Source organism: Podarcis tiliguerta (genome assembly GCF_965153285.1).
Source record: "Podarcis tiliguerta genome assembly, chromosome: 4".
Classification (NCBI taxonomy): Eukaryota; Metazoa; Chordata; class Lepidosauria; order Squamata; family Lacertidae; genus Podarcis; species Podarcis tiliguerta.
Window position 1 is genome coordinate 52,989,840 of NC_139537.1, and position 19,312 is coordinate 53,009,151.

Sequence of the window (19,312 nt, forward strand, 5' to 3'; positions counted from 1 at the left end):
ACACACCATAGTTTCAGGAGCAAGGAAAGAAAAAATGACACTCTTTTCATTTTACAATTCCCAGAACTGCACGCAAACTGCTAACCTACCCCCCACTAAAAACCCCCCCTATACAGATAAAATGCTCAGGTTTCATGCTAACAGCTCTCTATTGCTAGCAAAGTAAAGGAACAGGGTGGGGAAGAGGTATCCTTTATCCCTTTCCTGTTGCTGAAATCCCCCCCCCCCGAGAAGCCTGTTCTTTTACAGAGGAGGAACTCACTGCATACTGCAACCTTCTGTTGCAGGTCCCATTTGTAATCCCTCTCCCCCTTCCACCACCACCCTCCTCACACAAAGTTGCTGGTTACCTTTCTTTCATCCATTTGACTGTAGGAGCAGGGTCTCCAACAGCCTTACAAGGCAGGATGATGTCTTTCATCCACGGGGTTGTTACTGTGCCACTGAAGGTTAGAATTCTGGCTGGAGCTGAGGAGTGAATCAGAAAAAAAGGATTAAAATGCAGTTGTGTGGCACTATATTCTTCAGAGGTGTGGCCAGGTGTGTGTGTGTGTGTGTGTGTGTGTGTACACACCAGGAGAAATTTAATATTTAAAGCAAAAGTTAAAATGCTTCTGGCTACAATTATATGAGGCAAATTAACTTCAACCAACATTATCACGCGGCTTAAAGGAACACACAGAAAATACGATCAATGTTGAGATGGCAGGGGAGGGAAGGGACCCTGAAGGTAGCTGGGAATAAAAATCCTATTTAATTCCTGATCCCCTTGTTCTGTACTGGAAGGAATCTGTGAAGATTGCGCATGTGCTTATGGTAAATGGCCTTCAAGTATGGTGCATTTCAGTTGACATCAAAAGTCCTCAACTAGCAGCATCCTTGTCCATTCACTGCCCCCATTTGCCAACATTTCATAGAATCATAGAATTCTAGGACCCCCAATGACCATCTAGTCCAGCCCCTTGCAATGCATTTATCTCTCTGTCCTTCCATGTGCTTTGAAACAGCATAGCAAGAAGGATGAACAGAGATGAAAAGTAACACATGGGTGGCACTGAACTTAGTTTTAGTCAGAGCAAGCCCACTGAAATCGATGGAAGTGACTAATGTCTCGCCCACACTTTCTCTTGTCCCGTGCCTAGAAAGCATGGCTCTCATGGGTTTTCTGCTTGCCCTGCTCCTTTCCCAGGGAAAACACACACTTTAGCTTTAAATCAGAATGAATGGCAATCTGCAGAAATCCTGACTGCTGTTTGCCCCAATTGAGCACAAACGAGCAGTTTTCCCTGGGCGAAAGAAGAGGGACAAGAGGAAGTGCTGGATAAGCCCTAAGTTAGGTCCATCAATTGCAATAGGTTTACTCTGAGTAAAACTCAGTCGAATACCACCCCATGTCATGTATCCCTGCTCCCTTCCTCCTCATTTTTCCTGTTTCCGAATCTACTGGGGGTTTTTGTTGTCCCTTATAGCACAATAATACAGCATTGACTTTGCATTCCAGACCACCCTATCCACTGTCCTTACCAAATCCATAAATAGCATAGCTGTCAACTTTTCCCTTTTCTTGCGAGGAATCCTATTCGGAATAAGAGAATTTCTCTTAAAAAGGGGAGGAAAGTTGACAGCTATGATAAATAGGAAGGAAGGAAAGGGTGGAGAAGGAAGGGATAGCAGCCATAATTCCTATGTTCCCTCTCCAGAGGCATAACTGAAAAAGTGAGTCGCAAGTGGGCAGAGTGCTGTTGTGCTCATGCCCAGCTTGCAGGCTTCCCACAGGCATCTGGGCCATTGGGAGAACAGGATGCTGGACTAGATGGGCCATTGGCCTGATCCAGCACTCTCATCTTATGTTCTTAGAAAGCTCAGAGGGATGGGGGGAGGGAGCAGTTGGCAGCATCACAACCACAGCCCCATGTGCAGGTCATAATCACATCTACAGTTTATACAAAGAGTTCCAGGAATTTCTTCCAGATTAGATCACCTTTGTCCAAGGCTTTGTGCCTGCCAAATAAAAACTTCTCTTTAATTCTCAGTTCTAGCATATATATTTATTCTACTGAGACCGGCTCAGGATTTCCAGTCTTGTGATACTATTTTGCTAGCCATTTGCAAATATTTGCAGTGTTTTGGAGCAGAGATTGTCATGTTATTGGTTTTATTATTATATATGTTGTTTGGGGAGTCTTCTTGGCTGAAAAGTGGCATATTTCCCCCAAAATAAACAGATTTTTGTTCATGAAGTATGCACATCTGTGCAAAACTGTGTAAAACTAATGGCCCCAACAACATTTCCTGTTTGGGATATCTGCTCCACTTCTGAAGTTTTCCCTTCTTTGCTCTGTAACAAATCAGTACAAACAACACATTTTTAGTTAACTTCTAACAGGTGGCAATACCAACTAAGTTCATCCCTTGCAACATGTTTTGGTTTTTAGATCTGTATTTTTGATACTCTGACAGAGGATGGGTAGCTACAGAAAAATGTCAGTATTTCCTTTTCTGCAGTGACGGGAAATGTTGCTAAGACAAGGCAGATTTTGACAGTTCACTCAGCCTGCATTTAAGCTCCTGTAATAATACATGAGCACTAAATGAAAATAAATGAATTGTGAACTGCCAAGAAATTTACATGTGAGAATGACATCTGACAAAAGAAGCAGTGATGTTGTGGCACACCTGTAGTGAAACTGAGGCAGCTGTGAGAAAAGCCAGGACACTTTACATTTCTCTTCCGACCTGAAGGCACAACAAGTATTAAAGCATGTGAGAGAGAATTTCTGCTAGTTGACTGGAAGGGACCAATCCACAGCTCATTAAGCAGCTGACAATGGACATTTGATACAGCCGCTCCCAAGGGGCTTAGCAAAAGCAATGCCTAAATCAGGAAACTTGAGTTTCTCACAAACAAGGACATATTAGTACATCCCTACGTAAGCTCTTGGGGAATTAAAATCTTAGCTGAGGGTGAAAACTAGTACTGCCACCATACATAACTCACAAGTTGCCAAGCATTACGCCAAGTTGCTTCTGATTCTAGTGATTAGCACATGTGGGTTAGGCAGGACAGAGCTTAATAATGAGCCTCAGTTCAAGTGAGACACAAAGCCAAGACCTCCAGATGTTGCTGAATTGCAATTCCCATCATCCCTGGCCATTGGCCATGCTTGTTGGGGGCTGGTGGGAGTTGTAGTTCAGCAACTTCTGAAGAGCCAGAGGTTCCCCATGCATAGGCTAAGCCAGACCTTTGCTTAGCTTGGTGCAGCAGCAAAAAAGACCCAGAAGGAGCAAAGCAGCTTCCCAGGTGTCTAAGACTTGTTTAAAACAAAAACTGAGCTCACTAGTGTGCAGGCAACAGCTGGAGTTGCTTATTCAATTATTCAACAGGAAGTACCCTAAGGAAGGCTCTGTTCCAACCATTTCTCCCTGCCTTGGACATCTGAATGCCTCCTTCCTTTCTTTATCCAAACACTGTCCGTAACTGAAGAAAGAATCCACCTGAACCGCAGCAGCAGCAGCAGCAGCAACAAAAGATCTAAATTCAAAGCTAAGTCTTCAGATGCTTGGTGAACATCTGCAACTTTTCCTATAGATCATGTGAATATTTGAATAGCCTGGACCTGTTGTATTCAGATTTCAGTGTTACTACACTCAAGGCATGTTTGCACTCCCTCTTGTGTCTGTTGAGCAACACAAGCTGTTTAATGTGCATTGGAGGGGATGTCCCATAGGAATTCTATGGAAGCCTGTCCTCCTTTCCCCCAACCAGCCCTGAGCTGAGCCTGCTGGCACTCTGCTAGACCCAACATAAAGTGCCATCTGGGGCTCACATATGGGCATTTGATAGTCTGCCACTGTCAATGCCTCCTGGGTGGAACCTACACCTGGAAACCCACGAGGTGCAGAAGGGCCTCTTGCTATTGGCATTGCCAAGGTGTGCTGCAGTGAATCCAGCACATTGATCAAGTGCCAGGGTGAAGGAAGAACGCCCAAATATCTACACATCTGTTCACATGCAGCTCTGTGTGCATAGGAGAGGATGGGCCGTCCTTTAAAAAACCTTCCTTTATTCCATCCATTAATGTAATTATGATGCTTTATATACATTAGGTATAACTGTTTAATTGTACACTGAAATGGAACGTAACAGACCCGCTTTGAGGAGGACAGAACTCTGTTGGGAAAGATCAGTAATTGGGAATTAAGAACTTTTCTTTTAAGAACTTATGGATTTATGGAAGTATGTATGTTTTTCCTTTTGTTTTTATTTTATTATTTTTGTTAATTTTGTGTGTGTGTGTGAAGTAAGAAAACTAATAAAAAGCATATAAAAAGAAAAAAAGGAAATTAACTTAGAATGTATCTCTGCTACTCTGCCATGAGGTGTTTAACTTTAGATCACATGGGGAAGATTCAATTGCAAATCTCCATTTTGTATGAGTTGGACTTCAGTTTTTGTTCTCAAGCACCCTAGAAGAAAGGATGGAATGCAGGCTGTGGTAGAGACAGAGCTATGTTTCAGTTTTGTTTTGAGTAATTTAATATTCCTAAGATGCTGTACCTATGCCTGGACAAGCATATGATGTTATGCAACTATTTGAATGTAACATCATTGTTCTGAGTGTCTGTTTTCTGTTAGTAAAGCTTTGGAACCATATTTTTGGTCTGGACAATTCTTATTTCAAGAAGAACCCATTTTTATCCTTCCTATTTCTTCCTAAAGCACAATATTAAGAACCACAATGCATTAACAAGCAATGTGCAAAATTAAGATTCTGATTAGAAATAGCAGTTAATATGGAAGGAGAGACTACAGGCCAGGAATCCATTTTACACCAATTAAGCAAATGTGAGAACAGGCGTTATCATCAAATGTAACTGGAATGCTTAATCTCGGTGGGTTTTTATCCTGTCCAAATAATATTTAAAAGGAAAATCTTACATAGCAATCCTTGGAGAGAGGAAAAGAAAATGGCTTCAGGAAGCTCTTAGTGGACCTCTGGGATCCATAAAGGGGAGGAAAGGAAGAACATTATTCTATGAGCTATATGATCATCCTGACGTCGTGGTGCTCATGGTATCTTCAAGAGAAGCCTCGGATTCTCAAGAGGATTGTTCTAGTAAAAAATTTAATTAAAGTCACACACAAAAAATGAGTTCTGTTGATCAAAAGGAAGAGAAGTAAATGAAGCCTAGCTAATGAAATTACATTATATTGCTAGCAGATACTAGTGAGGCTCCAGGAGCACAAGGCTCCTGATAGTTCTTAAGTGCCATCAAAAGAAACCTGCTTGTTTCTGTCTCAAGGGCAAAATGGCCTGCTCAGTTTTGCATCACTCTGCACTAGCAAACATTGTCAACGTATATCCAGATGTATCTCAGCAACCATGAAGGCTAGAGGCTTCATTTCCCCTTAAAACGGTGGTTCTCAGGACCCAGAACCCTGGTATTTATAATAGTAGCCATTCTCTATGGTATGTGTCAATCTGAGTTCTTTGCTCTGTAAGCGTCTTTTAGCTGTGCAGAGAGATGGGCTGATCAGTCTCTTTCTGGCCCATGCCCATTTCATGTGGGCTCATTGATGATTTCATTCCATCCTGGTTTTGAATTGATTTAAAAAATGAATAAATCCATATTTAGATACACATTTAAGTACACATTTTCTGATTAAATATATATCTCATTGCACTCACTTCTAAATGGCTTTTCTTGTAAGATAATAATTTTCAAGGCACCATGGTACATTTTTGAGCTAAGGAATGTATCACAAAATTTGGAAAAGTATAATTATATTGTTAAAGCTATGGTTTTCCCAGTAGTGATGTATGGAAGTGAGAGCTGGACCATAAAGAAGGCTGATAGTCGAAGAATGGGTGCTTTTGAATTATGGTGCTGGAGGAGACTCTTGAGAGTCTCATGGACTGCAAGAAGATCAAACCTATCCATTCTGAAGGAAATCAGCCCTGAGTGCTCACTGGAAGGACAGATCCTGGAGCTGAGGCTCCAATACTTTGGCCACCTCATGAGAAGAGAAGACTCCCTGGAAAAGACCCTGATGTTGGGAAAGATGGAGGGCACAAGGAGAAGGGGACGACAGAGGACGAGAAGGTTGGACAGTGTTCTCGAAGCTACCAGCATGAGTTTGACCAAACTGCGGGAGGCAGTGGAAGACAGGAGTGCCTGGCGTGCTTTGGTCCATGGGGTCATGAAGAGTCGGACACAACTAAACAACAACAACATAATTATATTATACATCTGTGTAACTAGCCTAGGAAATGTGAATGAAGCTGGTTTGCTTTAAAATGCAAACAAAAAGTTCCTCCACACCCGACAGGTCTGCTTGCCAGACAAGGCCATAATCCACTTTCACCTTTAACACTGTAATGTTTCAGTGGGAGATTGTGCAGATACTGTGCCTGCCCCCTGCTCTCCAGACTTTTCCACCCACCCGATCCTTTGAGACAAGATTAAAAGTCCTGTTTGGTGTGAGGTGGTGGGGCGGGAGGCAAGATCTGAACAGGAGGCATGGCCACCTCACCGTTTCCCATTGCATTGTTAATACTGCATTTTAAGTCCAGACCTTTGGACTGCAACCCATTGTGATCTACAAATAAGCAGTTCCGCCCTGCAACAAGTAATTTAGGCTACAGTTTGAATCTCACTTACCTGGGAGTAAGTCCCATTCAGTTCAACAGGGCTTGCCCCTGATTTGGTTAGGACTACAGCCCAAATGGCCTTTTCATCTCTTCCAGTGCCCCAAATCTGCTATGTTTGTACGCTATCCATTTATGTCAAGCAGACTCCTCACCTTTAGCAAATGGTTCCACGGTGATAATTTCACTGCTGTTGCCTCGCCCTGCAGCTGTCACAGCCACCACCCAGACACTGTATTGCCGATTCCGACTCAGATTTGGGATTCTGTAGGAAAACGAGTCAGGAGTAGCTTCGAATTCGCTGATTACCTGTGACAGGAGAGACAAACATTCCCAAACTAAGGTAAATGATGTACACAAGAGTCTTTACCTCTTAACCACTACAGATTGGGAAAAGTAACGTATTTATAATATTTAAACTTGGTCCTTCTTCAGAAGAAGAGCTCAGGGTGGGAGGCAATAAAACTAATTTGAAAACCAAAGATCCATTAAACAGTAAAAATTACAATTTAACATCAGCCATAAAACTATAGAGCAGCAACTATTTAAGAAAAAACTGAAGTTGAAGCATTTCCAGAGAATGCTTGCGCAAATAACCGTGTCTCAAGCAGGCATAGAAACAAAAAAAGTAGTTTGCAGCAGCTGTAGCTCAGAGACAAAGCCATTCCAAAACCAGGGTGTCCACCCCAGAGAGCACCCTCTCTTGCAACCCCACATTGTATATAACTCCTGGAAGCAGCATACTGAGAAGGGTCGCTCTGACAGATCGTAACCTCCAAGCAAGGTCCTCAGTCATTCAGGGCTTTATATATATCATCATCGCCAACACTTTGAATTCAGACCAGAAGTGTATCGACAGTCAGGGCCATTCTTTCAGAACCAGTGTGATAGGGTTCAGTCTGGCTGATCGGCTTAACAACCTGGTTTCTGCATTTTGCACTGGCTGTGGCTTTCAAGTTATCTTCATGAGCATCCATATGCATGGGAGGGTATCAGAGCATGGATTAGTGTGGCAGGTGATTGAGGGCAGCTACATGCCAGGGTTTGCTCTTGTGATAGGTTGCTTGAGCTGTTGTGACTGGCTTTTTGTTATGATTTTTTGGTGGCATGCTACTTTTTAAATTTGTGCACTTCAAATCCAGCATCCCCTAAACTTCGTATCTTCACTTTGTTTTACGCCACCATTTTGGGGGGTCACAGTTTTTGCCTGTTTTATATCACTTCTAGTTATCTTGATAAATCAGAGGCAACAGATAGACAGAAAAGCACAAATACTAGCAGCTCACCAAAGGCACTAACGTCCCTCAGAATTAGAGAACCAGGACACATCCCGGCGTCAGCACCAATGCCCATCCTGTTGTGCACCCTAACAGTCTAGACACTCAGTTCGGGGAACCTGAGTGAGCAGATTCTGGAGGGGTTACTGCTTCTTGGCCCATATAGCTCCCCACCCACCCTCTCACAGTCCCATCCTGAGACCAGATCATACTGTGGTGGGGAAAAACGGGATCCCTATCTATCCCTAGCAACAAAGACACAACACAGGCGACAAAACTATGATCTTTATTGATGAGCATGTGGCTTGGAAGAGGTCCTGGAAAGGAAAGACAAACATAGGTCAGTTTGCTAAACGGATGACCCAGCAGGACTTCTGTGCGATGGGCATTGGTTTGAGAGTGTTCTTTACGGCATCAGCCCCCCCTTCGCCTGTTGTACAACGATCTGCCGAGGAGCTTGCAAGGATGCAGGAGCTTGCCTGAGCAACGTTAATCTTGCGATAGAATGGATAGAAGCATCCTGGTTGCTGCTGCAAGTTGCAGGGCAGGTCTCCCTTGTGGTCTGCGTGGAACGGGGTATATCCTGGTCTGTGAAGAGCAAGGGGAGATAGGCAGAGCAACAGTCAGCATTTGAGGCACAAAGTCCCCAAACCACCACGTAGGTGTTTGTGAAGAAATGAGAGAGGAGGGTGCGTGGAGCCACCGGTGTCAGCCAGTGCCGATGCCCCACCCCGGAGGCTCCAGAGACAGTGATTATACATACCCATTACTCTTCGAGGATTGCAGAGAAACCATGTGTCCAACTGCATGGAACCATGCTGTTCTGCTCCATGCACCCGGGCTGTGATCCTGTAATGCAGGAGTGCTCATGAATCTTTGGCCAGAAGTAGCAATGATCTGGCATTTGCCAACAGACAGCTTACCTGTATGCAAGGATGTGTGTCTTCCCTGGGCATGGAACACACTGCTCCCCACTGTTGGGAAGGAACAATGTGTTAGAACAATGCAGTTCAGACAAGACTCAGAGTAGGAAAAAGGGTGCAGTCTGCATTCCCCCTTCCCTTGCTTACCTCTGTGGGGCGCTCTCTGCCGGCATTTGAGTTGTTCCAGGGGCAGCTGGTGTTTGAAGTCCCCAAGGACCTGTTAAGAGTTCTAGGAAGAGAAGCATTAGCCGTGTCCTCAGGTTCCTAGGCTGCTTTGTGCAAAGAATTATTGCTAATACTTCCATAATTTCAAATTGTATTAATTATGGTTGCAAAATGAGCTCCTTCCATTTTACAAAATTGGTGTACTGCTTACTTGAACAAAAGACCTCTGAATGGCTTACAAAAGGAATAAAGGATCTGTCTATTTTAATAAAGTATCCTTTTCAACCAGACAAAAACATAAAAATAAAATAGCCTCGATGAATGCTAAATATAAACTCAGCTGACAAAAGACTACTCTACATATTGTATAGCAATGGACAAAGTAGTAGGGTGGAGGTAATCACCAGACCTTTCTGAGAGTGAGTCATTGCTGTTTAGTGGGGGGTGGGGGTAGTGGGGAGGGAGGTCAGCATGGTGCAAACGCAGCAGCAGGAACACCAAATTGGCTGAGCGGTCTGTTGCCACTGCACCGACCAGAACACCACCTTGCCCTTCCTCCTGCAAGGGATGGAAGAGTAATTGAATTCAGCATGCATTGAAAGCATCTTCAAAATCCTCATTCTCCAAAAAGGTGCATGAACTGAAACATAGTTAGCTTTCAAAATCAGGACTTTTATTAATTTTGTGGTGCATTCCTTCGTCCAAACAATGTTTACAAATATGCATATGTTAGTGCAAAGTGTGCATAAAAATGGGGGTGTTATTGACAATAACATACAAAAAAGCATTTTATTAGAGGGAAATACTTGCAAAAATGCATAATTAGTCAAAACGATATAAAAATGTGTTTGTTGGGATAAATTTCTGCTAAAATGCTGATGAATTTTCAAGAGGATTTTTGATATTATTATTATTATTACTGCTGCAAAATGTGGAAAACTAAAATTTAACATTGGAGCAAGAGAGAGAGCTCTTTCCATCCCTGCTCCCTGCCAGTAAACAGCAGCAACTCACTTGCTGGGAGTTCAAGTAACCACCTCTGCCCTCTGCTACTGATATGGCCCCCAATTAGCATAGGTTCTTTCATCAACTCTTGATAACACTTTTGTACTTTATGTCTTTAATGTAAAATATTTTAAAGTGGATGTGTAAAGTAAGGCATAGGAAAACAGAACTGAAGCAGCAAAGGCAATTTCTTATTTAGCAAGGGGGGAAAGACATAACTTTAACGTTTCAGCCTTTTGAGATGGCTGGCACAGGTGGCACATGCACTATTTTAGTTCTTCTGAAGCAATATAAACCCAGTTCAGTTCCCCCCCTTCCTCCCCCCCTCTCTTATCAGGAAAACATAATGTTGATGTGAGATCATCTTATGCCACATCTTAATGCAGAATGGAAGATGAGAACCAGCGGAATAAATTAACCCACAGCAAACTCTAGACACACTATCCTTTTACTGCACTGTTCCACTTAAATTGCTCCATCCTTCCAGACTTTAACCCACACACAGAGGAGGAACAGTGGTTTTATTGCAGTTAAGTGACCTACTTTGGGAATGCAACTTGATTAAACCAGATTTCTTTCCAATGGTGGATATGTGGGCTGATTCAGACGCTAACTTACCCCTCTCCTGCCTGGTGGGGCTATGCAGAACAGCAGGGCCACCACAGCATCTGCAGCCCTGCTACCCCCAGCCTGTAGCTGATGCTGCCACATAATGGTAGCCAGGCAGGCTCAGGACTCAAGGCCCTTCGCAGTCTGCTGGCCTCTGCAGGTGGAGATCTTGTGGGTGGTGCTTCATTTGCCCCACAAGTTTGGCAGGCAGGAGAAGCAGCTCCATGGCAGCAGAGTGACCCTAGCATCACCTCACAGGAAGAAACTGGCAGGGCTGAGACCCCTCAGCCCAATCCAGTCGTCCCTATTCAGCCCAGCACAAAGCAGGCATGAACTACTCTGTCAAATAAGTTCCTTTGGCATCAGATTAATGATTAGGTAGCTCAGTTTTAAGACCTCCCAACCCGCAAGCCTCTGATCTAATTGCTCCTTGGACTATAATTTGTAATTTCTGGCTCTTTTGGTTGCTAACATGCTGTTTTCAGTGATGAGATGTGTCTTATCATGGTCTGTTGTCAGTAGAGATGCAGCTATGATGAGAGTTGTTGCTTCAGCATCATTTTGCAAACCCTCCATAAACTGTAGAAAAGAACAGAGTTAATAAATACATTTCTTGTATGAAGGGGATCAGGCTGGATGACCCACTTACGAAGTTCCGAAGAGCATCAGAAACGCAAGCAGCAGCAGCAGCAGCAGAAAATGGAAGAGCCAAGAAACAAATTGAATTAAGTGTCACAGCGGTCCCTAGTGGCCTGCTAGAAACATCACACTTCCCTTAGTTGAAGCAATGATGCAAATGCTACTATAGCGGGGAAAGGTGTTGGAATTGCTAGAAGTTCGTAGGCAGTTTTTCTGAAAGCGTTAGACAAAGTTCCAGTTGTTGCAGCATCAACAAAACAGACCCTCCAAGTGTTCCTATTTCCCAGGGATGTCTCTGATTTAGAGAAGCCGCCCGGTTTCTGATTTGATCCCGGAATGTCCCACTTTGGCTTAGGATGTCCCTCTTTCCATTGGAGAAATGTTGGAGGGTATGGAGTTAGCTGACCTCCGAGCCATCTGAAGGCAACCCTGTATAGGGAAGTCCTTTTTAAAAAAATCTTTAATTTTTATTATTATTTTTTTCTATGTTAGAAGCTGCCCAGAGTGGCTGGGGCAATCCAGTAAGATGTGTGGGGTATAAATAGTAAAATTATCATTATGGAATGGGACGTCCCTATTTTCACTGCAGAAATGTTGGAGGCATAAACAAATATAATTTGAAAGTAGCTCAAACGTGGCTAAAATGTGCAAGCTGTGCAAATAAGCTTAACATGACGAAGTGGGCGGTGGCCGAGGGTGTGTGTGTAATGTATTGAGAATAATACCTTGGAAACAAAACCCAGTTACTGAATGTACTCTCTAGTGGTTAATCTCCCTCTAATATATTCCAACCCCTGTTTCAATAAAGAAACAAGGCAAGAAAATATTTCAGGAACATGCCTGATAAAGCTAGAACCTGCAGTGCCACCTGGTGGCTATTATAAGGCACAACAAATGAAGCTCTTGCTAAGCATTTAGAACCTCAAAATCACAATGTAGAGAAAAAAATGTGTTCAATAAATCTAAACACTCTACGAGCAATAGCAAATTTGCTAACAGTCAATATTGTAGAACGGACAGTTACATTTTGTTTTAAAGGCCTTGTGTCATCTGGGTTAGCATAGCAACTGCTGTTAGATTGAATTTATCAACCTCATTCAAGAACAGGATCTCTTGCTGCACTCAGAGGTCTCACAGCAATAAATAATATTACCGGATGGATGAGGTGAGAAAAACAGCTTAATAGCATTTTAATCTCAACAGGCCAACAGAAGGCATTTTAAAAAGTGTTTAAATGCTTTTGACACATTTTAATTTTCTGGAATTTTGTTATGTTTTTCTCCCCCACCTGTTCCAAAACTGAGCAGTGATGTTTGCCGGTAAACTGCAGATTACCAAATGCTATATTCCCATTCCAAGTGAATATAAGAAATCCTCTTGCATGTCCCTTTGCCCACAGACTCACTGAGAAATCTTGGGCCTGGAAGGTTCTAAGTGTCCCTACACACGTGAACTCAGCATAGTTCAGGTAATAGAAAGTTAAATATACAATACCTAGAGAGCAATAACATTTTACGATTCTAACTTCTTGTGCTGCTTTCACTGCACAGTCTGCAGTACACGTAGAGTGCCTTTCCCTTACCCATTAATACACACAACCAGCCCCCAACCAACACTTGGAATTAGCCCATTGATTGCAAGTACCTATGAATTATCTTGCTGGACCAGTCCATCTAATCTAGCCAGGTACCTTAGGGTATTCAAAAGCACCACCAAATTGCTCATCACTAGCATAGATGGAGAACAAAAAAAGTGGGGGTGTCCATTTATTTTCCATATTTAAAAGTTGATTCAATTCTTCATTTGTTTCTGTTAACCTTTGCTTTCAATGGGGGACAAGGCTGCCAGAGTTAAGTGGGTCCCTCCCTTCATTTTGCTCTCCAGCAGCTGTGCAGGGTGTTTAAATTGTCCACAGACAGAGCAAAGGTTTTCATTAGACCCTGCAACCCAGGAAATAACTACAGTGGTACCTCTGGTTATGAACTTAATTTGTACTGGAGGTCCGTTCTTAACCTGAAACTGTTCTTAACCTGAGATACCATTTTATCTAATGCCCCCCCCCGCTGCCGCCGTGTGATTTCTGTTCTCATCCTGAGGTAAAGTTCTTAACCCGTGATACTATTTCTGGGTTAGCAGTGTCTGTAACCCAAAGTGTTTGTAACCCGAGGTGTTTGTAACCTGTGGTACCACCGTACTACAAAAGGAAGGGATTTTGCTTCCCAGTGCAGCCATATCCCAGTTGCAAGTTATTTAAAACCCACAGATTCTAATGGCATGGCTTCACTCCTTTAGTATCTGTGGGTAATTTACAGTGCAGCCTTATTCAGAAGTCTAAACTGAATTCAATAAGACTTACTCCCATGTAAGCATAAGAAGAGCCTGTAGGATCAGGTCAGTGGCCTATATCCAGGACAGCATTCTGTTCTCACAAGGGCCAACCAGATGCCTGTGTGAAAGCCACAAGCAGGGCCTGAGCATAATAGCATAATAGTGATTTCCAGCAACAGGCATTCAGAAGCATTTATTGCCTCTCACCATGGATAGTGGTCACTGATAACTTTATCGTCCCTGAATTTGTCTAATCCTCTTTTAAAGGCATCCAAGTAGACTGCAGCCTCAAACACCCAATAGCCATTTTACAAGGTACACTGTGTTTATCCACTCTTCAATCCCACTGAGCTCTGAATGAATGATGAAGAAGTTACAAATGAGAAGCCTGCTATTTGTTTGAAACTCTGATCATTTGTTTTGGAATGCATGAAATTTGGTTCAATTTTTCCCATTTCATTCATTCCAAGAAGAATACAGACTCCTAAGAAAACAACCATATGGTTATGGCACTTCACAGGTGTCTTAAACTAAGACATAGAAATCAGATGGTGCAGGTTATCTTTTGCATTGGGCAGCTGAACTCAGAACATCATTTCCTTTCCTTTCTGATCCAGTATGGAGGAGTTTGGATATGATATCCCGAAGGAGTCTCAAAGCAGCTAACATTCTCCTTTCCCTTCCTCCCCCACAACAAACACTCTGTGAGGTGAGGGGGGCTGAGAGACTTCAGAGAAATGTGACTAGCCCAGGGTCACCCAGCAGCTGCACGTGGAGGAGTGGGGACGCAAACCCGGTTCACCAGATTACGAGTCCACTGCTCTTAACCACTACACCATGCTGAGGAAGAGTTCTATATAACCTAAGATATGGTAAACCCCTGGACGGTTAAGTCCAGTCAAAGGCGACTGGGGTTGCGGCACTCATCTCGCTTTCAGGCCGAGGGAGCTGCCGTTTGTCCACAGACAGCTTTCCAGGTCATGTGGCCAGCATGACTAAACCACTTCTGGTGCAATAGGACACCATGACAGAAACCAGAATGCATGGAAACCTAAGAAAGTGGTTAGCAAAGTTGTTTCCCATGGAACACTTGAAAACTGTTGAGGGCATTGGCAGACAACTTAATGGGTTTCTGCTTCTTGTAGCAATCATAATGCACTGTGCTGTGGTTTTTAACTGTTATTTTTATTGCTTCTTTTATTTCTTATATATTGTACTCTATTCCATAGAATTCAAATTGCAATGCAATGAAATACTGTGCAGGAAATGAAAGAAGCAATTAAAAACAATTAAACATCAATATGACTATTTAGTGCAATGGATATGCTGTCTCCCAGCGTCAACCACAAATCCACAGATACACTGTGGACAACCTGAACGAAGCTCACAGACCACTGGTGGTCTGCATACCACAGTTTGAGAATCCCAGACTTAAGAGATCATGTTCTACATTTTGAAAAATTATTGATCCTAAGAGAAAACACCACCACCAACTATCATTTCAATGATTCATAATTTTTTTTAATCGTACTGGTCTGTTTAGATCAGGTCACTTTATATCAGAATTGGGAAATATCAAATTCTCATGTATCTCTACTCAGACCTTAATCCCTTCCGCCTTCTATGGTACACTGAATGAAGGCTATTTTGTTTTTTTATTCGCTGTTCATCAAAATACTATTGATAAAAATTGGTGCAAACATGCACGGACATCTATAATGAAAATACACTTCAAAATATTTTAACGTTGTGCAAAAATGCAAATTAAAAGATGCATTGTCTAGGAGAAGGCTTTCATCTAAAAATCTGCCATCCGCCCCATGGCTGATTATTAATAAAAACAAAGGCAGTGTCACGATGCTCAATCTTGCTGCGTTCCTCTGACAACTATTTCATATGCAAATATGGCTATCTGCAAGCACAGGTAATTCCAATACTGTTATGTTCTGCGCTGTGTAATTCACTTCACCAGGGTTTCCACAACGAGTATGCTAGTCTCCAATGGTTGCATGTAACCACATGAGCTGTCCATGAGCTGAAGGAATCACTCCCTTTTTTTGTCCTCTCCCCATGCCTCCCTCCCTTTCCTCCACACCTGTCCTTATTTGTGCCCTCTGGCTGAAGTGCCCTTCAACTTTGATTGTGCTTCTTGCTTGCCAGAGTGGAGGATGCAGAGGGTTAGGGGTATGTGTGTAGAAACCAGCCTACTGTGCACAGGTAAAATGCACATCCTTGGCCCTCCACTGGCGAGTGGCCCCCAGGAGGTTACCCATAAAGGTAACCCTTGAACTGAAAAAGTCCCCTTACCCTCTTGCTGTAGGAGGTCCAAAGTCCACTTACTGTGGGGTAGGGATGAGAGCAGAATACGGTGTACTTATGGATGATGCCATTCAGTTTTATGGGAGGGAGCCACGATACAAACACCGTGGAAGCGGAAGCTGCGGCTGCTTTAACTCCAGCGGGAGGACCTGGAACTGAAGGAGAAACATAGTTAGGATAGCAGGCAAAACCCATTGAACTGCACAGTGGGGCAAACTTAGCACGGCAACCATGGATTTAATTTGGGGGAGGAAAACATTGCCATGCCCCCCCATCAGTTGCACCACACCTACACACACCCAACCTGACAACTGTTTCAACTTCTCAGCATTTCCAGTATCTGCATTGAGAGAGTTTGTAAGAATGAGGCCTACCAGGCCCAATCGCTGTGCCATCTTGGAGCAGGCACACGGTCCAGGCTGAATCTACCTGCTCCCCACCTTCTGCCATTAGAGTGTCTACAAATGCGGCAGTAGCCCCACAGGGCCACACTGGTGTCCCAAGCAGGTTTACATTGCTCTGCTTGGCTGCAACCTTGGAAGAAAGCTCCACAGAACATAATGGGATTTGTTTCTTAAGTAGACATGTGTAGGAGTAGTCTGTTAATCAGTCAGTGTCAATATATATAATGTTACAGAATTGCCATACAGCTGGTTGTTGTTTTTTTAGTTTATTTAAATGCTGCAAAGAACTTTTTCTCTCCACTTGAATTATGTACATAATCATACTTCGGCAAATCACCTTGAACCCATTGCTTGAAGAAACTCTGAACACCAGTTCCTAAGGCCAAGCTTTGATTAAGTATCCACATTTTAAATCTGCAATTAATTCTCTTGGCTCTGCTTAAAACTTAATGTGAGAATAAATGACTATATCTAGCCATACCTGTCTACTAAAACCTTATAGGGAAGAATCTAATTCCTTTTGGTAATGAGTATACAGATTCACAAGAAACACATTACTTGACAATTCTCTGGTGTGTGTTTTTTAAAAATAGTCAGCTCATTACAAATGGCCTTTTGCCACTCCTAAGGAAGGCAGAAACCCGTTTCTTCTTGGTAATTAGTTGCCTGAAAAAGGGTGGTGGTTTATGATCTGCACAGGACATGTGGGCTTAAAAGTAATTGATTATCAAATTAAGCCTGAAGCCACAGGGAGCAGTTCTGATGGATGCAGCTTGTGGGCCTCAAATCCTTTTGAATTAGTTCAATCAATCTAGAGTTCTGGAACCAAGACAGGCACAGGAGAAATGTAGCTTATCCTTTGCCTCTGAATACTCTATAAAATGTATTCATTTCCATAATGTATGCACTTTGATGCACACTTTCCCCTAATATGTGCACTCTGTGCACATTATTTGGTTGGAGAACTGCATTGCAAAATTCAGAGAAATGTGATTTCCACCCACCAAAAGATAACTGTGTTTCAGTTTGCACTGGGTTTGAGCTAATATGGATTAGGTAATTTCACATTACAGTGCAAACAAAACCAAATTTCTCTCCCATCCCTACTCTCATAATCATAATCAACAGCTGTTCCTGTATTTCTGATAATCCTTAAATCTTCATACATTACCACGGTGGCAGGTTTGAGCTTTAAGTCTCCCTCACACAAAGTGCAGCAATCTGTGGTATAACATCCCAGCTGAAATATTTGTTGTGGCTTAGGAAAAAATGCTGAGGTACCTGAACAATTTCCACAACTCAACCACTATTTTTTTGTTATTGGAAAAACCTAACAAAACCACCAATGTGTACTGAAATAATATAATCATACATTCTGACTTTCCTGGTGCATGCAATTATTACCAGTGGCATACTGAAAACAAGCAAATGATCATTAACTATTCTGGCTGTATGCCATTAATACCATTAATGCCATTAATACTGTTAAGACTTTGACGAACATGCAAAAAATGCATGAATGTGTGGGTACACTCTGAACAGAAGTTGTAATAGCAATGTTGTACTGTCTGGGCAGAAAAGTGTGTGTGGGGGGGAGCAGGAAAGATGTGAGGGGGGGGGAACGATGTAGAAAATACGTCTGTCACAGATAAATTCACAGATAAATTGATTTTAAAAAGAATGCCTCTGAATAATGATGTTTTCTCATGGGGAATTTGAGAAAGACGGAGTGACAGTGTGAAGAATGTGGGGGAGCATGGTGTGACAAAGGAGCAGATATGAGAGATGTACATTGCACATGCAGGCAGATGCAAGACACACAAATCAGGCAGGACTTAAGTGGAGACAATCCTAAAGCATGATAATAGGATGCAGGTGTCTGGCATGGAAAAAATGGCACGACACGAAGAAAACCGAATCTTCCTTGGGCATTCAAGCTGCAAAGAGTAGCTCTAAACTAGCTGTGGCTGTTTGTTTGGAAGGTTTTTCCCCACCTCTCTCACATCCCCACACGCATGCACAACTAATGAGTTCAAGTTTATTTTTTAAACATACACTATCTATATCTATATCATCTATATCTATCTATCTATCATCTATCTATCTATCTATCTATCTATCTATCTATCTATCTATGAACACTAATAAATCAGCTGCAGGATAAAAGGAGCAATTAAAACAGTCCATCACAGGCTAAGACTTAAGAGCCTGGGAAATAAATATCAGGTCTTTGCCTGCCACCAGAAAGACATCAAAGTTAGCATCCGTGCAAACTTCTTAGGAGAGAGCATTCCTTACTTAAGCAGCACTCCACAACTGAGAAGCCCTTCTGTCCAGTTGCTAGCAATCTCACCTCAGATGGTGTGGGCGCCCAGGAGAAGACTACCTGAATGTCTAACCAGGAGAAGACTACCTGAATGTCTAAGCGCCCAGGAGAAGACTACCTGAGTGTCTAAGCAGCGACACTTCAGGTACCAATGCTGCTAGCCATGTAGGTTTCTATTAAGCACTTTCAAGTCTGCCTTGCAGTGGAAGGAGCCAGTGTTGTTGTTTCAGCACCACCAATCTGTGCTTCCTTTGCCTAGTCCCAGTTGACAGGCTATATTTTGTACTAGTTTACATAGCAAACCAGGGTTGTCTCCTGTGCCGGGTGCAGCTCTGCACACTCATTGTCTGCAGTGCATCCAAGAAGCTCAAGGAAGCAAATAGAAAGCTGGGATTCTATCTATGCAATGGAGTTCTGGTGGGACTTTCCTATGGGATACACACTTCTACCATAAGTGTGTATGCAAGGAGCAGCCAGATGCAGCACATACACAGCCTATGGTGAACTGAGCACCATTACATAGGAAGAAAAGCCTGAAGGAACTAATTCAAAGGAACTAAGATTCAAACAGGTGTAAATTGGTGCCATTTACTAGATTGCACTGGTTTTCACCAGGTATGGATCTGGCTCCATGAGTCTGTCTATTAAGGAACACAGATTCATTGTT

General features: G+C 42.8%; 1 protein-coding gene across 1 annotated transcript in view; it reads right to left on the reverse strand.

Moving 5' to 3' along the window:
• DSCAM (DS cell adhesion molecule) overlaps window positions 1–19,312 on the reverse strand; it is a 317,397-nt gene that overhangs the window by 50,952 nt on the left and 247,133 nt on the right. The window contains exons 20-22 of the mRNA XM_083438762.1: window positions 15,937–16,070; window positions 6,806–6,959; window positions 351–468 (exon numbers count right to left, since the gene is read on the reverse strand). Coding sequence (XP_083294888.1) covers window positions 351–468; window positions 6,806–6,959; window positions 15,937–16,070 — 406 coding nt within the window. The remainder of the gene's footprint in view (window positions 1–350; window positions 469–6,805; window positions 6,960–15,936; window positions 16,071–19,312) is intronic.